Source organism: Schistocerca serialis, chromosome 7 (genome assembly GCF_023864345.2).
Source record: "Schistocerca serialis cubense isolate TAMUIC-IGC-003099 chromosome 7, iqSchSeri2.2, whole genome shotgun sequence".
In the NCBI taxonomy this organism is placed as follows: Eukaryota; Metazoa; Arthropoda; class Insecta; order Orthoptera; family Acrididae; genus Schistocerca; species Schistocerca serialis.
The window spans coordinates 356,050,977-356,072,458 of NC_064644.1; the positions used below are offsets into that span (position 1 = coordinate 356,050,977).

The window sequence follows — 21,482 nt, forward strand, 5'->3', positions numbered from 1 at the left end:
AGGAAATCTACTTCAATTTCGCAACAAGGTAAACTACTTCTAACAGAGACAAACACATCACCGCCAATTGTGTTTAGCCTATCCTTTCGAAACAACGATAGTTTCATCGCAAAAATTTCGGCTGAACATATCTCCGGCTTTAGCTAGCTTTCAGTGCCTGTAACGATTTAAGCGTCAATGCTTTCGATTAGCGCTTGGAGCTCTGGTACTTTCCCAACACAGCTACCGCGGTTTACAACTATTATACCGATGGTTCCTGTATCTACGTTCTTCCTGTGTTCAGCCTGCACCCTTTGAGACTGAAGCTATTTGTGTTTCCCGGAGTCACTCTAATTTAAAAAAAAACGACCACTCCACACCACACAATCCCTGATTTCCGTGTAACCGCCTCCTTCGTTAGTGGACTCCTGAGCTATTCAGCGAAACCCGAAACCCAACCACCCTACGGGGCAAGTCGAGGAATCTGCAACCTACACGGTCGCAGAACAGTCTGAGCCTCTCATTCAGACCTTCTGCTCTGCTTTGTATCAGAGATCCACATTCGGTCCTGCCAGCATGTATCCTTTTTACTTGTGGAACTAGTGAAACATTCTATTTCATGTCGAGCTGCCAGGAATATGATCCTTGAGACACCCAAAAACTAAAGTAACAAAATTAACTGGTATTCCTCATCAAGCATACCATGTGGAGCACTGTTTTCCTTGTGCAGTTGGCACGAGATCGGCTACTACGACCTGCCGGCCAAGATCGACTACATCCTGGCCAAGACGGGCCAGAGCGACCTGTACTACGCTGGCCACTCCCAGGGCACCACTTCCTTCTACGTGATGGCGACAATGCGACCCGAGTACAACGACAAGATCCGCGTCATGTTCAGCCTGGCTCCCGTCGCCTTCATGGACCACATGTTCAATCCACTCTTGCAAATTGTGTCGCAGTTCATAGACCAAGTGGAGGTAGGTATCACATTTCACCTTTGCTGGTCGTTCTATATTTAATGCTTGGTACCAATAAAATTTTGTCCTGTTTGTTGTAGTATTAACTAAAGTCTTCTTACTTTATTGTTAACTAGCTCGAGGAAGCATCACTGAAGTTAACGTGTGAAATGGTCTGAAATTTACATGTCCTTCAATCCTAAGAAACAGATTCTCTAATGAGCCGTAACTAGGGATCTGAAAATGTAGCACGTATTTTTGGCCAAATTCGTGTCTATTTTTGGCAAAATTCGCATTTAAATTATTTTAGTTTGTAAATGATTAAGACGTACAAATTAAAAATTTAGTCATGCCACGTGCCTCAAACGAAGCCTTAGTGCTTTAAAATTGACTGTATAAAAAAGTGGGTGACTGGAGAGCATTTGACCGGTATGATTACCTTTGCAAAAAAAAAAAAAAAAAATTTCTAAAGTGATTTTCGCTCGTTTTCCTTCTTTTGGCTCTATTTAAGCTTTGAACACGTGACTATTTCTGTTGACAAGCAGCAGGATTTTCTTGCCGGTGAACAGAGTCCGTCCCCGATTTAAGTTGTTTCTCGACATCGTTTTTCTTATCCGGCTCAATTCGATAATAACAAAATGTGCAGAATATTGATTTCGCCCTTTTGTGGGCATTCAAAACGTGCGATCCATATGCGACAACGCTACAGATACAGGGGGACAATAATAAAACTATATTAAATAAAATCGTACGAGGGCAGTTCAATTAGTAATGCAACACTTTTTTTTCTCGGCCAATTTTGGTTGAAAAAACCGGAAATTTCTTGTGGAGTATTTTCAAACATTCCTGCTTCGTCTCGTATAGTTTCATTGACTTCCGACAGGTGGCAGCGCTGTACGGAGCTGTTAAAATGGCGTCTGTAACGGATGTGCGTTGCAAACAACGGGCAGTGATCGAGTTTCTTTTGGCGGAAAACCAGGGCATCTCAGATATTCATAGGCGCTTGCAGAATGTCTGCGGTGATCTGGCAGTGGACAAAAGCATGGTGAGTCGTTGGGCAAAGCGTGTGTCATCATCGCCGCAAGGTCAAGCAAGACTGTCTGATCTCCCGCGTGCGGGCCGGCCGTGCACAGCTGTGACTCCTGCAATGGCGGAGCGTGCGAACACACTCGTTCGAGATGATCGACGGATCACCATCAAACAACTCAGTATAAAATATTCTCGGTATTCTTGCCGCGTCAGTTCTAGATAAAATCTCGAGCTTTCGACGATTACCTCCATCGTCATCGTCAGGAGCTGACTGTCTCTACTGCTGCTATGGTAGCCTCTATATAGCCCGAAGACGGCTTCTGATTGGTCGGATTCTGATTGGTCGGCGATTACGTGCTGCTGTCTCAGACGGTGTCACTGTGTGCGCCGGTGGCGCCACCGCTTCCGTTTAAACGTAAACCTTGGAAGGAACGTCTCTGCTGCTTCTCTGCATCAAGCGCTCGTTTCCACGCACAGCTCAGATGGTATCCGCTATCGCGGTTAAAGTTCTTTTGGCTCATTCTGATTTCAACAGCCTCCTTAATAACAGAATCCCAGTACGTGGAGGCATGGGACAGAATTTTAGTTTCATCGAACAATATTTTATATAGCGGATACCATCTGAGCTGTGCGTGGAAACGAGCGCTTGATGCAGAGAAGCAGCAGAGACGTTCCTTCCAAGGTTTACGTTTAAACGGAAGCGGTGGCGCCACCGGCGCACACAGTGACACCGTCTGAGACAGCAGCACGTAATCGCCGACCAATCAGAATCCGACCAATCAGAAGCCGTCTTCGGGCTATATAGAGGCTACCATAGCAGCAGTAGAGACAGTCAGCTCCTGACGATGACGATGGAGGTAATCGTCGAAAGCTCGAGATTTTATCTAGAACAACTCAGTGCTCAACTTGACATCTCTGTTGGTAGTGCTGTCACAATTGTTCACCAGTTGGGATATTCAAAGGTTTGTTCCCGCTGGGTCCCTCGTTGTCTAACCGAACACCATAAAGAGCAAAGGAGAACCATCTGTGCGGGATTGCTTGCTCGTCATGTGGCTGATGGTGACAATTTCTTGTCAAAGATTGTTACAAGCGATGAAACATGGGTTCATCACTTCGAACCTGAAACAAAACGGCAATCAATGGAGTGGCGCCACACCCACTCCCCTACCAAGAAAAAGTTTAAAGCCATATCCTCAGCCGGTAAAGTCATGGTTACAGTCTTCTGGGACGCTGAAGGGGTTATTCTGTTCGATGTCATTCCCCATGGTCAAACGATCAACTCTGAAGTGTATTGTGCTACTCTTCAGAAATTGAAGAAACGACTTCAGCGTGTTCGTAGGCACAAAAATCTGAACGAACTTCTCCTTCTTCATGACCACGCAAGACCTCACACAAGTCTTCGCACCCGAGAGGAGCTCACAAAACTTCAGTGGACTGTTCTTCCTCATGCACCCTACAGCCCCGATCTCGCACCGTCGGATTTCCATATGTTTGGCCCAATGAAGGACGCAATCCGTGAAAGGCACTACGCGGATGATGAAGAAGTTATTGATGCAGTACGATGTTGGCTCCGACATCGACCAGTGGAATGGTACCGTGCAGGCATACATGCCCTCATTTCAAGGTGGCATAAGGCCGTAGCATTGAATGGAGATTACGTTGAAAAATAGTGTTGTGTAGCTAAAAGATTGGGGAATAACCTGGTGTATTTCAATGCTGAATAAAACAACCCCTGTTTCAGAAAAAAAATGTGTTGCATTACTTATTGAACTGCCCTCATAATAATTTATGAACGGTTTTCCATAGAACGTTCAAAAGCTACGAGTAGCCGCGGGGCATAATTGGAATTCGTATTCACGGGACGGTTTGGTGTAGTGACGAAGCCCATTTTCATTAGTATAGGTTCGTCAACAAGCAAAATTGGCGGATTTGTGGGACTGAGAATGCGCATTTCACGATCGAGAAGTCTCTCCACCCTCAACTGGTGACCGAGTGCAACGGCTAGTCACGGAATAATCGGTGCGATATTCCTTGAAGACACCGTGACTACTGAACGGCTCGTGAAGATTTTGGAGGTTGATTTCATCCGCATCATCCAAAGTGATCCTGATTTCGACAAGATGTGGTTCATACAACGCGGAGATCGGCCCCATCGAAACAGTGTTTGTCGCGGAGGAGCATTTTGGGGACCGCATTCTGGCTCTGGGGTACCCAGAGACCACTGGCATGGGTCTGGATTGGATTTCATATTCTCAGGACCTGAAGACATGCGACTCCTTTTTTGGGATGTACTAAAGACAAGGTGTACAGCAATAACCCATAAGCCATTGCTGAGCTGAAAACAGCCATTCGGGAGGTCATCGACAGCATCGATGGTCCGACACTTGCGAATCATGCAGAATGTCGCTATTCGTATGAGCCTCACCATTGCCAATGATGGCAGGCATATCAAACATTTCGTAACTGTAATCCGAGTATCTGTTGTGACGTTTACATGTTGAATAAAGTGTGTGCACGCCGTAGTTCGTAACTAATTCTAATTTACGTTTTATTTTCATATAGTTCAATTATTATCACCCTGTACAATCGACAGCGTAAGTGGTGTAGAAGTAGAACCGAAAAAAACTCTATTCGGACGTTAGGGGAAGAAAAAATGGTTCAAATGGCTCTGAGCACTATGCGACTTAACTTCTGAGGTCATCAGTCGCCTAGAACTTAGAACTAATTAAACCTAACTAACCTAAGGACATCACACACATCCAACCCCGAGGCAGGATTCGAACCTGCGACCGTAGCGGTCACGCGGTTCCAGACTGAAGCGCCTTTAACCGCACGGCCACACCGCCCGGCCATTAGGTGAAGACTTTCGGTGAGGTCGAAATACGTTGACAGGTTTTGTTTCCGGATCGCTATGGTGGAGAATTCCGACACTATAAATTTTCATTACGTCACAAGCGCAAACAAAGTAGAATTACCAAAATAAGAAAACAATGAGGATCGCACAACAGAAAGAATTCGGTAACGGCTACCACGCAATGACTTTTTGATATTGCCAGTGTCGTAAATGAGGCACTCGCCGTTCAGGCCCGACCACTACCTATACAGGGTGGTCCATTGATCGTGTCTGGGCCAAACATCTCACGAAATAAACGTCAAACGAAAAAACTACGAAGAACGAAACTTGTCTAGCTTGAAGGGGGAAACCAGATGGTGCTATGGTTGGCCCGCTAGATGGCGCTGCCATAGGTCAAACGGATATCAGCTGCGTTTTTTAAAAAATAGAAACCCCCATTTTTATTACATATTCGTGTAGCACATAAAGAAATATGAATGTTTTAGTTGGACCACTTTTTTCGCTTTGTGATAGATGGCGCTGTAATAGTCACAAGCATATGGCTCACAATTTTAGACGAACAGTTGGTAAAGGTAGGTTTTTTAAATTAAAATACAGAACGTAGGTACGTTTGATCATTTTATTTCGGTTGTTCAAATGTGATAAATGTACCTTTGCGAACTTATCATTTCTGAGAACGTATGATGTTACAGCGTGATTGCCTGTAAATACAACATTAATGCAATAAATGCTCAAAACGATGTCCGTCAACCTCAATACATTTAGCAATCCGTGTAACGACATTCCTCTCAACAGCGAGTAGTTCCCCTTCCATGATGTTCGCACATGCATTGACAATGCGCTGACGCATGTTGTCAGGCGTTGCCGGTGGATCACGATAGCAAATATCCTTCAACTTTCCCCACAGAAAGAAATCCGGGGACGTCAGATCCGGTGAACGTGGGGGCCAACCAATCCACCTGTCATGAAATATGCTATTCAGTGCCGCTTCAACCGCACACGAGCTATGTGCCGGATATCCATCATGTTGGAAGTACATCGCCATTCTGTCACGCAGTGAAACATCTTTTAGTAACATCGGTAGAACATTACGCAGGAAATCAGCATACATTGCACCATTTAGATTGCCATCGGTAAAATTTGGGCTAATTATCCTTCCTCCCATAATGCCGCACCATACATTAACCCGCCAAGGTCGCTGATGTTCCACTTGTCGCAGCCATCGTTGATTTTCCGTTGCCCAATAGTATATATCATGCCGGTTTACATTACTGCTGTTGGTGAATGACGCTTCGTCGCTAAATAGAACACGTGCAGAAAATCTATCATCGTCCCGTAATTTCTCATGTGCCCAGTGACAGAACTGTACACGACGCTCAAAGTCGTCGCCATGCAATTCCTGGTGCATAGACATATGGTACGGGTGCAATCGATGTTGATGTAGCATTCTCAACACCGACGTTTTTGAGATTCCCGATTCTCGAGCAGTTTGTCTGGTAATCATGTGCGGATGGTTATAATTGAGGTGCAGCTACTTAGAGAGGTGCAGTGTGGATTGTAATTACTGTATGACAGCTAAACTTGGTAGATATTCTAATGCGTTGACACGAAACTGATTTATGCTGGAAAACAGTTAGGTTTAATTTGTGCCATTAGCTGCAAATCAGGTGCTGTGAGTACAAGGAAGACTTATACAAATGTTTTCATGTGCAATGGATTAGGAATGGTACGCTGGCAGAGAAAGTCAGACAGCTAAGGAAGGCATAATTCGCTTGTACTCTTAAAAACTTACTGAAGTTGTTCAATATGTTCACCGGAGGCGTCGACCAGAGATTCTACATCCCCAGGTTTGCACCTGGTGGCCAAAATTGTAACTGTTTGTTTCCAGCGAAAATCGGTTCCGCATTAACGGATTGGCATATCAACCAAGCATCGCCGCCATACGAAAATTACAGCCTTCACTGGACCTCCGTTGGTAACTGCACTTTAATTATAATCACCTGGTAAATTCACATTTATCGCCAGTACGAATTTCTCTCCTCTCTAGCCAAGACATCGTGACAATTGCCCATCACGGGTGTGAATACCATCTGGTGGTCCTGCGGATGCATGGCGGGGTAAGGAAAGTATGTAATGGAAGCAAAGACGAATCGGAAATTATTCCAGCGATGTTATTCCAGCAAATGAGGAAATATACGGAAACAAGCGACCTTGACAAAAGGCAAATTGTTATGGTCCAGTGCCTGGTGAAGAACATCTCGGAAACGGCTAAGCTGGTTCGTGTGATACTGTCGTGAATATCTACACTAAGGTGACGAAGTTCATGGGGTAGCGATGCTTACATATACAGATGGTGGTAATATCGCTCACACAATATATAGAATGGCAGTGCATTGGCGGAGCTGTCATTTGTACTCACGTGATTCAACTGGAAAGTTTTCCGACGTGATTCTGGTCTTTTGACGGGAATTAACAGACTTTGAACCCGGAATGGTAGTTGGAACTAGACGCAAGTGACATTCCATTTAAGAAATCGTTGAGAAATTCAATGTGCCCGGATCCACAGTGTCAAAAGTGTGCTGAGGATACCAAATTTCAGACAATCTTTCACCGTGGACAACACAGTGACCGACGGCCTTCACTTAACTATCGAGAGCAGCGGCGTTCGCTTAGCGCTGTCAGCGCTAACAGACGAGCAACAGTGCGTGAAATAACCGCAGTAACAATGTGGACGTACTACGAAACGTATCCGTTAGGACAGTTTGACGTTACTGGGCTATGACAACAGACGGCCAATGCGATACCTTTCCTAATAGCACGACATCGCCTGCAGCGCCTTTCCTGGGCTTGTGACGATATCGATTTCACCCTAGACGATTGGAAAACTGTGGTCGGGTCAGATGAGTCCCGGCTTTAGTTGGTAAAATCAGATATTGGGGTTCAAGTGTGGCGCTGACACCACGAATCTATGGATCCAAATTGTCAACAAGGCAACGTGCAAGCTGGTGGTTGCTCCATAATTGTGTGGGCTGTGTTTACATGGAATGGACTGGGTCCTCTGGTCCAACTGAACCGATCATTGACTGGAAATGGTAATATTCGGCTACTTGGAGACCATTTGCAGCCATTCAGTTCTTCGTGATCCCAAACGACGATGAAATTTTTATTGATGACAATATGCCGTATCACAGGGCCACAAGTGTTCGTGATTGTTTGAAGAACATCCTGGACAACTCAAGTGAATGATTTGGCCTCCCAGATCGCCCGACGTGAATCCCATCGAACATCTATGGGACATAATCGAGAGGTCAATTTATGCACAAATTCCTGCACCGGCCACACTTTCGCGGTTAAGTACGGCTATAGACGCAGCATGGTCCAATATTTCTTCAGGAGACTTCCAAGGACTTGTTCATGCCACGTAGCGCTGCTTCACTGAGCGGTTGTACTGTGAGGTATCCCATGACTTTTGTCACCTCGGTGTATGTAAAATGGTTGAATGACGATTAAACCACGACTGTACGACGAGGAGTTGGACATCCACGCCTCATCACAGAACATCGAGGTCGGTAGCTTTCCCACTCTATAACTGTGCATAGTGGTCGAGCTGTGGCAAATACACTTGTACAGGCACAAGGTGTCTAGTGTACACCGCTCAGTACATACTGTTGAACGTGAGGCGCAACTGTAGACGACCCATACGTGTTCACTTGTTGGCCCAACATCTTCAATTACAATCGTAAGGATAATCGAGATTGGAGCGTGGATTAATGGAGAAATGTCACCTGGTTACTGAATCACGTTATATCAGGTCTATGGTCGTGTCCAGATGTACCGTAAAATAGGCGTACGGCTCTTTTCAAACATGCGCCACGCTGTGGAAGCACGGTAATGAAGCAGTAATATGTCATGGGGGACATACAGGTGTGCTTCCATGGGTTCTGTAATAGTAATCGAAAGCACCATGACCGTTGTGGACTAGAGGAACGTTGTTGCAGAATAGTAGTATCCTTCCGTGGTGGATGTCTTTTCCGACGGAAATCGGTGTTATCCATACGAGAACGGAACAGTACAGGGAGTCGTTGGTATCTTCCGCCATGCACTGTGCAGTCACATAAGCATCTTATAGGTAGATATGCAGATAGTTTTTCAGTAAAACTAACGGTTGACTGTTGTTCTTCAGTTCAAAAAAGTACCTAAGAGTTCATATTTACATTGTTTACCTATAAATGTGCTGAAATTATTATGCTCAATTTCTATTACCTGTTTAATGAGGGCTGTAAACCTGAAGTCCTGGAAGAAGCTCCCATGACTCTTAAGAAACATCAGGTGAAATAAGACGAAGATAAGTACACCTTGATATTCGGACAGTACTTCTGTAAAGGCATAGATATCTGGCAAGAATGTGTGTGAAGGATTTGTGCATCATAATGACATCGATCGTTCCCACTCTCTAGGCCTCGGTTCTCTGTTGTTCGACGTTGCTGCTGTCAAGAGTACTCGCAGAGGCGAACTGTTAAATCCATGAGATTATGACCAAAAGAGTAACCCGTGTTTTTTTGCAGGTGCTTCTTCAGATGATAGGAATGAATGAGTTCAACCCGAACAGTGAGTTCGTGCAGCTCGTAGGGGAACTCATGTGCAGTGACGAAGCTTTCACACAGGATATATGCGCCAATATCATGTTCATGATTGGTGGCTTCAACGAAGCAGAACTGAACAAGGTAAGCATACAAGTTTTCAATAACGTTAAATTTCTTGAGAAGGTAAAAAGCTCGAGATACGCGCCGTTCAAAGGACATTAAGTAGATATCATTAACAAGTGAACGGTGACCTTTCTTGTTGTTAGATACTGAGGCTGCATCAATAACAAGAAAAATATAGTTTGTAAACTACCCCTCCCCCCATATACTTCTGTGAATAAGTAAAGCGTTTACTTAAATTTCCGGCAAATGTATGAATAAAGATATCAGATATGCTGACAGCTATTAACTGAACTGTGTATCTAAATTGACATGTGCACTGAATCCTATATACACTGCCAGCCACATTCATGTGACCATCTCCTACATTCGACTTCATTGTGCTAACCAGTCACAGGCGGCAGGTGGCACCACCAGCAGTGGAGGGCACATGAAACATGTTGGTGGAACGCTCACAACAACGCAGTAGTCGTATTGCGTGACTGGAGCGATGTATCTGACGTCCAAAAGGGCATGATCATTGCCTTTGCGGCCAGGGGTGGAAGCAGTTTCGAAACGGCTAAGTTTCTAAGTTGTTCGCATGCAGCTGTTGTTAAACTATACCGCGCACTAATGCAACAGCCGTAACTAGATAAAATTATTTGTTAAACGAGCTGATATTATTATTCGTTCATGAGATTTTTATGTTGAACTGCACACTAGCAGAAAAGAAAATAATAACACCCATGAAGTCATAAAATTAAAGTCTTATTCACAGATTATTTTAGTTGTATGTTACGTATGATCAAATCATGGAATTGTACACATATGCTAGAGTACAGTGGACAAAAATTCCGTTATGTAATGTGCAGGGATTCGCAGCTGTTGTCATTAAAGAAAAATGTTCTTGGCTGATAGGCCACGTCACGCTGCTGTTCATATTTCTTCTTCGCGGTTGATGTTTCAATTCCTCTGCTGGGATATTCTTCGGAATCTTCTGGTGTTCGTGCTTAGCTGGCTGTTTTGCATTTCATTCCATTTTATTGTCTGTACGGAGAGGTGGAGATGTAAACTAGTGGTTAATCCTTAAATAAATGACAATGAATCCCGTTAGTGGGAATATGTGGTACAAACTACGAAAGGATGTCTCTCAGCAGACGAAAATTGATGGCAACTAACATACTGCTCGCATGTAGCCAGGTGGATCTGGAAGATCACAACTGAAGGATCGAAACGTAGTTTTTGGGGAACATGACGTGATTTTTTATCTATTTTTATCTTCAAAAATTTCATGGCCTCGTACAAACAGTACTAATGACCATCCAGCAGTGAAATTGTGAACAGATGTTCATAAAGTGGTCAGTAATACATTACACTTCTCCGGGCTGTGATACAATTCTTTGCTTTTAATTCTGAGGTTTCATGAATAGGTAACGTTTTCGTCTTCTTTTTTTGTGAGTAAGTATACTGTATTATGGATTAGGTGCTCATATGAACCACCGTTCATTTTCAGTTGTTTTGAAATAAATGTAAAGCGTGAGAGGCAGACCATATTTGTCTTCTCCTGGGAACTGAAAGCGGACGCAAAGAGTAACGTTCTCACGTTTTTGTAACAGATTTGCTAAGATAAACTCTGAGTACCAAAATACGTTGGTGTGGATTACATTATTGTTTAATTTATTTCGTCATTTTATATTTATCTTTGAGAAGGATAAAGAAATACAATATCCCACAAACTAAGGAACAGATTTCTTCCACCATAAATAGAGGAAGTTGTATGCGAGGTCAAATGTCAGCCAAATAGTCTGTGCACTGGCTAAAACTGCGAATTAATAAAATAGACAAAAAAGTAAAATAAAATATAAATGAATAATATAATAACAAGGTTCTATTCTAACTCCGGCCGTCCATCAGCAGACATAAAATATCGTATATAACACAGGTATAGCCATCTGTTTTTCGTTGCCAGCCACTCTGTGATATCATACGGGACGATGACTCCATTGCTTTATTTGTATTGTTTTGACAGTGCGGTGACTCGTCGCTTTTTTAACCAAAGAAGAAATATGAAGTAACAGACTTATCCCACGAATAGCGACTGATATTTTAGAGACTTTTTTGCTTTACATAAAGAAGTAAAAACTTCCCTGAAAAGTTTGATTCATATCACTGAATAGTAATACATTTTAGCAAGTTCTGCAGAACACTGAAGACCTGTGACACATCAGGAAGTATCCAGCGTCGTCATCTTCGATAACATCTTGCTGTCGCTTCGTCAGATGTATTTGGTCCTTCGAGTCCTTCAGTGTTTCATCCACTGTATTTTTCTTTTATCTTAATGATACGGTAGTTTTCGGTGACGATGATGCACCGGCCGAAGTCAACGACGACCTCTCAGAATAATCTCCCTTGTTTTGCGACATATATAGAGTGTTGGCATGCCGCCATTGTTAAACTATACCGATAATGGCGAAATGGCGCTGTCAGAAACTGGTGCCGCGGAAACTGTGGTGTACCACGGGTCACAGATGATAAAGGTAAACGATGGTTGCTGAGATGTGTACGGGCGAATAGATCTGCAGTTGTTGAATAACCGATCGCCCAGATGAACCAAGGGTCAACTAACAGTGAACATTGCTGTGTACGGATATCTGCAGCAGGCGCCTGGTTCGTGCGCTCGTCCTGACTGCCGTTCGTCAACGACGAAGGGTGGAATTTGCACGTCAGTACCGCAACTTGGAGGTCAGATGGGTGGCGACATGTGGTCTTTATAGGTGAATCACGTTTTATTCTCCATCGGACAAAGAAAACGCCCTACAACAATCGTCCGAGCGGTTCAGGCCGGAGTAGGGAGCGTTATGGTCTGGGGAATGTTTTCAGCCATTCCCTGGGTGATCTCATCACTCTGGAAGGCCCATTGGATCAACATAAGTACGCACCTATCCTTGGGAACCGTGTTCACCACTGCATGAAGTTTGGTTTTCCTCAAAATAATAGCAACTACTAGAGGACAATGCCACGTGTCACACAGCTCACGGCGTACCTGTCTGGTTCGAAGAACACATTGCCACCAAAATCCCTGGACTTAAATCCAACTTAGAATCGGCATGCGTCTAATCGTTTCCATAACTGTGGTCATATATTTTGAGTGGATATGACCGCGTTTAGGTTTTTAGCTGCCACGATAAATATACGTAAAAGCTTATAAAGGTAATCTTCACTATTTGCCAGCAGGACTGCATCGTTAGCATACCAAATGATTTCTATTTCTTCATCCCCAGTTCCGTAACCACTACCAACCAATACCTTCTTTATCACCTAATCCACCACTATACTGTAAAACAGTGTTCATTCAGAGTCACTTTGTCTGATACCAGTATTAACAGCTATGCAGCTAGTTATGCTGGAAGTTGAAAGCAGGAAGCATGAACCAATCCCAGTTCATTATTTTGGAGCGCAATCATTCCATTATGTCAGGTAAACAGAGCTACTTTCCATTAGTCTAATTGGAAACATTCACCCCACTATCGCTTACAAGTAGAAAACGGTTTTGATGCAGTTTACCTACGAGGAACGTCAAATAAATAATGAAATACAATATGTATGTTTTTGGATGAGGTCCGCCTTTAGCAAAACACAATTTTGTTTTTATCTCAAACATGTTTCACTGCGGTTTCTGCATCATCAGTGCAATCGCAGTGAAACATGTTTGGGGTGAAAGAGCAAATTGTGTTTTGCTAAAGGCGGATCCCACCCAAAAACATATTTATTGGTAAAGCAAAAACGGACAAAAGAGCTTCATCCCCAAAATGTTTAATGAGACACATTTTTTTCCTCGGCCAATTTCGATTGAAGGATACGGAATTTGTCGTGGGACTTCTGGAAATTCACGCTTCAGCTCCTAAAGTTTCATGAATTTCCGATACGTGGCTGTGCTGTATGTAGCCTTCAAAATGACATCTGTGACAGAGGTGGGTTACAAGCAGATAGCTGCCATTGAGTTTCTATTGGTGGAAAACCAGAGCATCGCAGATATTCAGAGGCCATTGCAGAAAATCTACGTCGATCCGGCGGTGAACAAAAGCACGGTGTGTCGTCGGGCGAGGTGTCTCTCATCATCGCCACGAGGTCGTTCAAACCTGTCCGATCTCCTGCTTGTCCATTGACCGCACACAGCTGTGACTCCCGTCATATTGGAACAGGCGTGCACACTCAATCAAACAGCTCGCTGCACAACTGGACGTCTCCGCTGGTAGTCCTCGCACACTCGCCCACAAGTTGGGGTACTCAAAGGTGTGTGCACGGTGGGTTCCTCGCCGCCTAACAAGAAACGACTTCAGTGTGTTCGTCGCCACAAGAACGCAGACGAACTTTTCCTTCTCCGTGACAATACAAGGCAATACTAATGTTATTTAATTTGTCTCTGATAGTTGTCCAACTCCCTTAGGGCGAAGTTCAGTGTTGCAACTCAAGGTGTTCGCCTGCATTTTATCTGATATCTGTCCGTATTCTTTTACAGACGATGCTGCCCGTGATTCTCGCCCACTCTCCAGCAGGCGCCGGTAGCAGGCAGTTCATCCACTACGGACAGGAGATCAAGAGCGGTGAGTCAACTGCTAGTTTACGTATGTTAAAGAGATTCGTCAGGCAACAGACAGCTCCACTCGAACTATCAACACAACTGGCACTGCTAAGTGTATCCTAAGACTAGCACGTCACTGGCAATAGATTGCACACAAAGCTGGTGACTACTTTGAAGGATATGTGTCTAGTCCTTTATTTTCAGATCACTACAGGTTTCGTGGCATTAAACGACACATCTTCAATTGAACATAAATCCAGAAGAAATAACAGTCCTGAGACATACACTGACATGATAAATTTTATAAAATTATTTCAAGATTTTTCTTTAAATTTAAGAATCTATTAACAAATTTTACAAGAGATTATTAAAATATTTGTACTAATTTACGTAAATCATTAGAGCTACAAAGCTCCGAACTTCGTACCCAGCATTCGTTGTCCGTCACAACAGAACACCGCTAAAAGGTGGTATACCGTACAATACAACAGCCAGATTCCAATATGGTGGATGGCTTCTAAAGAAATTGTACCATAGTGATCCACTGATAAGGTGACAGTAAATTAAAAACTATTAAGATCTAATTTGCGGATATTTCAAGTAATTAATATCAATTAAAACGCCGACTTTCTATGAAACACATTACCTGTACTGAGATCGACTTGGTTATCGATTGTGATTTAGTTGCTTCAGAACGCTTTTTAAAGAAAGTGCCAGAAAGCAAGCTGAGCAGTGCTTTCACAGGGTTAGTTCCTAGGAGTTATCCACCACAAACTTCTTCTGACACTGCACATCGGAGGTGGTTGTGACTTAGTAACTCTTGGAATAACTTATAAAAGAGGAACGAAATGTGAATAGTTGAATATCACGAACAAATCTGACAAAGTAAATGTTTGGGAAACAATAGATATGCGAAGAGACGGGCAATATCAGGCAATTTTATGTAGTAGCGAAAGTGTCTGTCATGTTAGATCAGAACCAACTTTCATCAAGCGAGAATTTAGGCTATAGTGAACAAAAAATTCCCTTCCGAACCACTCGACTAAGTGTATATCAGTGCTCGCAGTTGATCGTTGATTCACAGAAAGAGCGAACAATTCAGTAGAAATGCACCACAGAGTTGAGAAAGATTCTAATCTTAGCAGTAATGGAAAACACGTAGGCAGTTAAAAGTGATACATTTGTGCATGTGATAAGGGCAAAACTGGAAAGTAAGTTACTTTATGTCGCATTGCTGATTGATCTCACCGCAAAATAATAACACTGGAACTTTCAATCTGACGGTAGCGAATCAAAAATTTATCCTCCCTATAAAATTGCTGTGTAACAAACAGTTTACTATGGAAGTCAACAAGTACAAAGCATTATGAAATTAAGTGATTTATTAAAAACCGGTTACAAAATGAGGAAGAATAAATGAGCTACGCGGTTCCAAACATTCCGAACGGATTGTCGGTAGGAGTTTGAAGGTCTGACCATCGTCACAGTAAGACGCAACTCTGAACGACTAAATTTTATCACAGATTTATCATATCAGGAACGAAACCGAAGAATAAAATACGCATTGCTTGTCGTTGAAGCTTAGGTCGAAGATCAGTTTTCGTGTCACGTACGAAGCCTCTGGATCGTTTTCGTTGTTCTAATAACGCACAAAAGATCGATTTTATTACGAGAAGATCCGAAGTCAGGAGTATACCGGTAATACCAAAGAGCTGTAACACAAGAACTTACATAAGGCCCTGTGCGATTAGGTTTATTCTTTCCTAGGTACTTTAACACTGATTAACCGCGAATAGAAATTTTGGATAAGATTATCACAGGTGAGAGTCTAGTGGCTTAGGGTCAGGTCCTGAAACGGAGAACCAAAGTTCAAAGGTTTAAATAAAGCCATTATATACAAGTAGATTTGATGTGCAACAGGAGGATTATAAGAAGATGTAAGGTGTAGTTTCGTGAAACACTATTGTCATAAGTTACGGTATCTTTTCATGTCAACTTTGTTCTGCCAGTTTTCTGATGTCTTCGTCATTTTCCCCATTTTGTGAAAAGTAATGTATTACCACAAGCAAATATAAAAAATATATGATGGTACTTAAAGCTGCTTAATTGAACAGGTTACCTCAATTTTAACCGAATTCTTGTACGTATAATCATAAAATCAATATACGAGTCAAATTATTACCTAATTTTTAAGACTGAAGTCTGCTAAGCAACTTCATTTACCCACAGCAGCGAAGTGATAATTTGCATTGGTGCAGTCCATATACAAATGCATCATTTCGCAATAATTATGTACTGATAAAATTATTTCGAGCTCCCAGCCGCATACAGCTTTCGGCCAAATACTCCTCGGCCGGTCCGCAGCTCGTGGTCGTGCGGTAGCGTTCTCGCTTCCCACGCCCGGGTTCCCGGGTTCGATTCCCGGCGGGGTCAGGGATTTTCTCTGCCTCGTGATGACTGGGTGTTGCGTGATGTCCTTAGGTTAGTTAGGTTTAAGTAGTTCTAAGTTCTAGGGGACTGATGACCATAGATGTTAAGTTCCATAGTGCTCAAAGCCAACTCCTCGGCCAGCGTTATGCTTTGATTGTTTTTTGGTTCCTGCTACCGTCCTTATACAGTCACGCCGTCTTCTGTGACGTTACTGGTTGCCACTCCAACTCCATACATTTTCGTTGCACGCCCTCGGCATACGCGTCAACCTCCCGACGGCCGAGTCCCAAGCCATGCTTAGTTGTAGGTTGGTGTCTTTATAAAGGTGTTGTCACAACTTCGTGATAACAGCTTCAACAAAGACGGCAGCCTACAGGTAAGCACGCCTCGCGGGACTCGGCCATCGATAGGTTGAAGTGGGCGTTGGACGGGGAACCAGTGACGTTACAGAAGGCTACTTTATAAGAACGATAGAGGCAACCGAAAAACAGTCACCACTTGTCAATGATTGATGAATACTCAGCCGAAAGCTCGTGGATTTTAAACCACTTGACGCAGATGGAATGTCGAGAGAATCTTATCAACATAGTCCATGCTCTACGCCTACAGAGTTCGGAGGACAGAGTACACACATACCAAACTATTTAAAATACATCCTTTCTGTAATTCTCTTCGAACTTTGACCCACTACGTTTGTATAGGTACTAAGCGAAGTTAGTGTTCCCTCATCTCAGCGAAAATTACACAATGGTCTGTATATATTACACAGCTCGCTGATTTCGTTCAATGGCCATTGTCAAGTGGTCGTTGGTTGCAGGGAATTTTGTGCCAAAAACGGCGTTTTTAGTGTTCCGTCCTTCAATAGGTAAAAACGAACACTTATACGATCACTTCGTTATCCATCTGTTTGTCTGTGTGTTAAGAACACTAGTTGTCAGGGACGAGTAGACGTATCAAGTTGAAGTTTATTTCACATAGTAAGGTCCATGGTCCGTTGGCGGTGAAAAACATTTAAGTTCCTACGGCAAACAAATCGAAACATTTTTTTAATGTCACATATTTTAGAACTTTCAAACTCACTCATCAAAACCTTTATGATACTTCCCAGTGATCAAGACTTATGAAATTTCACAAGAAGCAAGGGTTTGCAGTACACGTAAAAGAAAAAAATTCGAAAATGGCTAGTTTGTCATTATATTAGACGAACAATATTTTTTATCGTGTTATCCTTCTGTCTGTCCATGTGTTAAGACCTATTCTCTCAGGAAAAGGTAGACCTATCAAGTTCAAACTTATGTCACATATTATACACTACTAGCCACTAAAATTGCTACACCAAGAAGAAATGCAGATGATAAACGGGTATTCATTGGACAAATATATTCTACTAGAACTGACATGTGATTACATTTTCACGCAATTTGGGTGCATAGATCCTGAGAAATCAGTACCCAGAACAAACATTTCTGGGCGTAATAACGGCCTTGATACGCCTGGGCATTGAGTTAAACAGAGCTTGGATGGAGTGTACAGGTACAGCTGCCCATGCTGCTTCAACACGATACCACAGTTCATCAAGAGCAGTGACTGGCGTATTGTGACGAGCCAGTTGCTCGGCCACCATTGACCAAGAGCAGTGACTGCCGTATTGTGACGAGCCAGTTGCTCGGCCACCATTGACCAGACGTTTTCAGTTGGTGAGAGATCTGGAGAATGTGCTCGCCAGGACAGCAGTCGAACATATTCTGTATCCAGAAAGGCCCGTAAAGGGCCTGCAACATGCGGTCGTGCATTATCCTGATGAAATGTGGGGTTTCGTAGGGATCGAATGAAGGGTAGAGCCACGTCCACTGTTCAAAGTGCCGCCATTGCGGACAAGAAGTGTAACCAATGGCACCCCATACCAACACGCCGGGTGATACGCAAGTATGGCGATGACGAATACACGCTTCCAATGTGCGTCCCCCGCGATGTCGCCAAACACGGATGCCACCATCATGATGCTGTAAACAAAACCTGGATTCATCCGAAAAAGTGACGTTTTGCCATTCGTGCACCCAAGTTCGTCGTTGAGTACACCATCGCAGGCGCTCCTGTCTGTGGCGCAGCGTCAAGTGTAACCGCATCCATGGTCTCCGAGCTGATAGTCCATGCTCCTGCAAACGTCGTCGTACTGTTCGTGCAGATGGTTGTTGTCTTGCAAACGTCTCCATCTGTTGATCCAGGGATCGAGACGTGGCTGCACGATCCGTTACAGCCATGTGGATAAGATGCCTGTCATCTCGACTGCCAGTGATACGAGGCCGTTGGGATCCAGCAGGGCGCTACGTATTACCCACCTGAACCCACCGATTCCGTATTCTGCTAATAGTCATTGGCTCTCTACCAATGCGGGCAGCAATGTCGCGATGCGATAAACCGCAATCGCTATAGGCTACAATCCGACCTTTATCAAAGACGGAAACGTGATGGTACGCATTTCTCCTCCTTACACGAGGCATCACAACAACATTTCACTAGGCAACGCGGGTCAACTGCTGTTTGTGTATGAGAAATCTGTTGGAAACTTTCCTCATGTCAGCACGTTGTAGGTGTCTCCACCGGCGCCAACCTTGTGTGAATGCTCTGAAAAGCTAATCGTTTGCATATCACAGCATCTTCTTCCTGTCGGTTAAATTTCTGTAACACGTCATCTTCGTGGTGTAGCAATTTTAATGGCCGGTAGTGTAGTCACCAGTCCCTTCGCGGCGTAAAAAATTTAAGCACCTGCGTCAATGCCTGTAAAAGGTACGGCCATTTATGTCATATACTTTGATATCTTGTCAGTACCGATATCATAAACAAGCAAGCGATTTTATGTATAGTTGATTTGTAGTTGGTCTCTCTCTCTCTCTCTCTCTCTCTCTCTCTCTCTCTCCTTCCCTCTGTGTGTGTGTGTGTGTGTGTGTGTGTGTGTGTGTGTGTGTTTGTGTGTGTGTGTGTGTCCGTTATTGTAAATACAGAGTCAAATGTTCAAATGTGTGTGAAATCTTATGGGACTTAAGTGCTAAGGTCATCAGTCCCTATGCTTACACACTACGTATCCTAAATTATCCTAAGGACAAACACACACACACACACCCATGCCCGAGGGAGGACTCGAACCTCCGGCGGGACCAGCCGCACGGTCCATGACTGAAGCGCCTGAGACCGCTCGGCTAATCCCGCGCGGCAAAGACAGCGTCCCCACCGCCTTTGAGAAAACAGTCAAGTTATCAGAAGACGCCGTGTATCGAAATCATCCTCCGACATACTGGAAAGCATATCAATATTGCATGTTTTACCGCATTATGTTCGTGATATCCGAATCCATACACGTTATAATAAAAGTGGATGTATGTCTGTAAGTACGTTCCACAGCACTACATAAACCACAGGATCGACTTCAAGAAAACTTAGTGCGTATATCACCTACTGTCTGAAAGGAACCACTGTGGGAATAAGTATCACCTACCTTTGATAGAAGTGCGTGTGGGAATGAAAAAGAAGCGTGTCTCACTGCGAGACGATATTCATCTAGCATTTTTGCAAAATTTCAAACTTTTACGAGACTTTTTCTCACTCACGCCCCCCCCCCCCCTCCTCCCCAGAAAATGATGAAAGGAAAAAAAAATGTTTGGCCCTTACTGTATTTTTTCTCTGTTCATATAGCAACTGCCGCAACGGGCATGACTTTTCAGTTTGTTATATTTTTAACAATAATTCTGTTCTTAACACGTCTTGCAGTACGTGCAAAAATACTGTACATCGTTGTGCGACAAATAGTTCAGGAGATACGACATAATAAACACCCAGCTGCTTAAAAACAAATATGCAGAGCCAAATTTCCTAGAAATACAGGTGAAATATGTGTACAAATGTCAATGAAATACGTTAGATATACAGTTATGAAAGAAAAACTCGTAGCACCTAGAAATAGTTGTGTGACAAACGAAAGTTGGCAGGCGTGTTTCTACATCTGAAAGACGGTGTCCATTCAAATTTCGCAGCAGTTGCATACGAGTTTCCTTTAAGTACACGCTGTAACTTTCGTGTGATGTAGTTACCTTTGGCATTGGACTTGATGAACTGATGTTGATACTTCACTGAGTTTGAAAGAGGGCGTGTAATAGGGGTACCCTTAAGCTGAAGCTTCTTCTGCGATATTGCTGAAAGACTTGCCAGGAATGTAGGCACTGTACGTGATTCTGGCAGGAATGTACTCACTGTACATGACTGATCGCAGCGGTGGTCACAGGAGTGCTCGGTCGCAAGAAGACCAGGCTCCGGATGGCCGCATGGTACTACCGAGAGAGAGGATCATCGCGTTCGGCGTATGGCTCTGGCGCACCGTACAGCATCTGCAGCAGCAGCTGAGCAGCAGTTCGCACCACGGTGACACAGTCAACTGGTACAAATCGGTTTCTTCAAGGACAGCTCAGAGCCAGACGCCATATAGGGAGCATTACACTAACCCCGAAACCAACGCCGTTGGCAAACTTCAGTGGTGTCAAACGAGAGCTCACTGGAGGGCAGGGGTGAGATCTGTCATGTTTTCTGATGAGAGCTGTTTCTGCCTCGATGTCAGTGATGGCTGTTTGTTGGTTAGAAGGAGGCCACTTTAGGGTTTGCAACCAACCTTTTGTGTGCTAGACACACTGAACCTGCACCTTGTGTTATGGTCTGGGGTGCGATTTCGTGTGATAGCAGGAGCACTCTCACTGTTATTCCACGTAGCCTGACTACAAATTCGTGTGTTAATCTAGTGATTCGACCCGTTGTGCTGCCATTCATGAACAGCATTCCAGGGAGTGTTTTCCAACAGGATAATGCTCGCCCAAATATCGCTGTTGTAGCCCAACATGCTCTACAGAGAGTCGACATATTCCCTTGGCCTGCTCGATCACCAGATCTGTCCCTAACCGAGCACATAGGGGACATCATCGGAGGAT

General features: G+C 43.7%; 1 protein-coding gene across 1 annotated transcript in view; it reads left to right on the forward strand.

The window, feature by feature from the left end:
* Positions 1-21,482, forward strand: part of LOC126413081 (lipase 3-like) — a 67,030-nt gene that overhangs the window by 32,804 nt on the left and 12,744 nt on the right. The window contains exons 4-6 of the mRNA XM_050082978.1: positions 710-956; positions 9,384-9,542; positions 14,020-14,104. Coding sequence (XP_049938935.1) covers positions 710-956; positions 9,384-9,542; positions 14,020-14,104 — 491 coding nt within the window. The remainder of the gene's footprint in view (positions 1-709; positions 957-9,383; positions 9,543-14,019; positions 14,105-21,482) is intronic.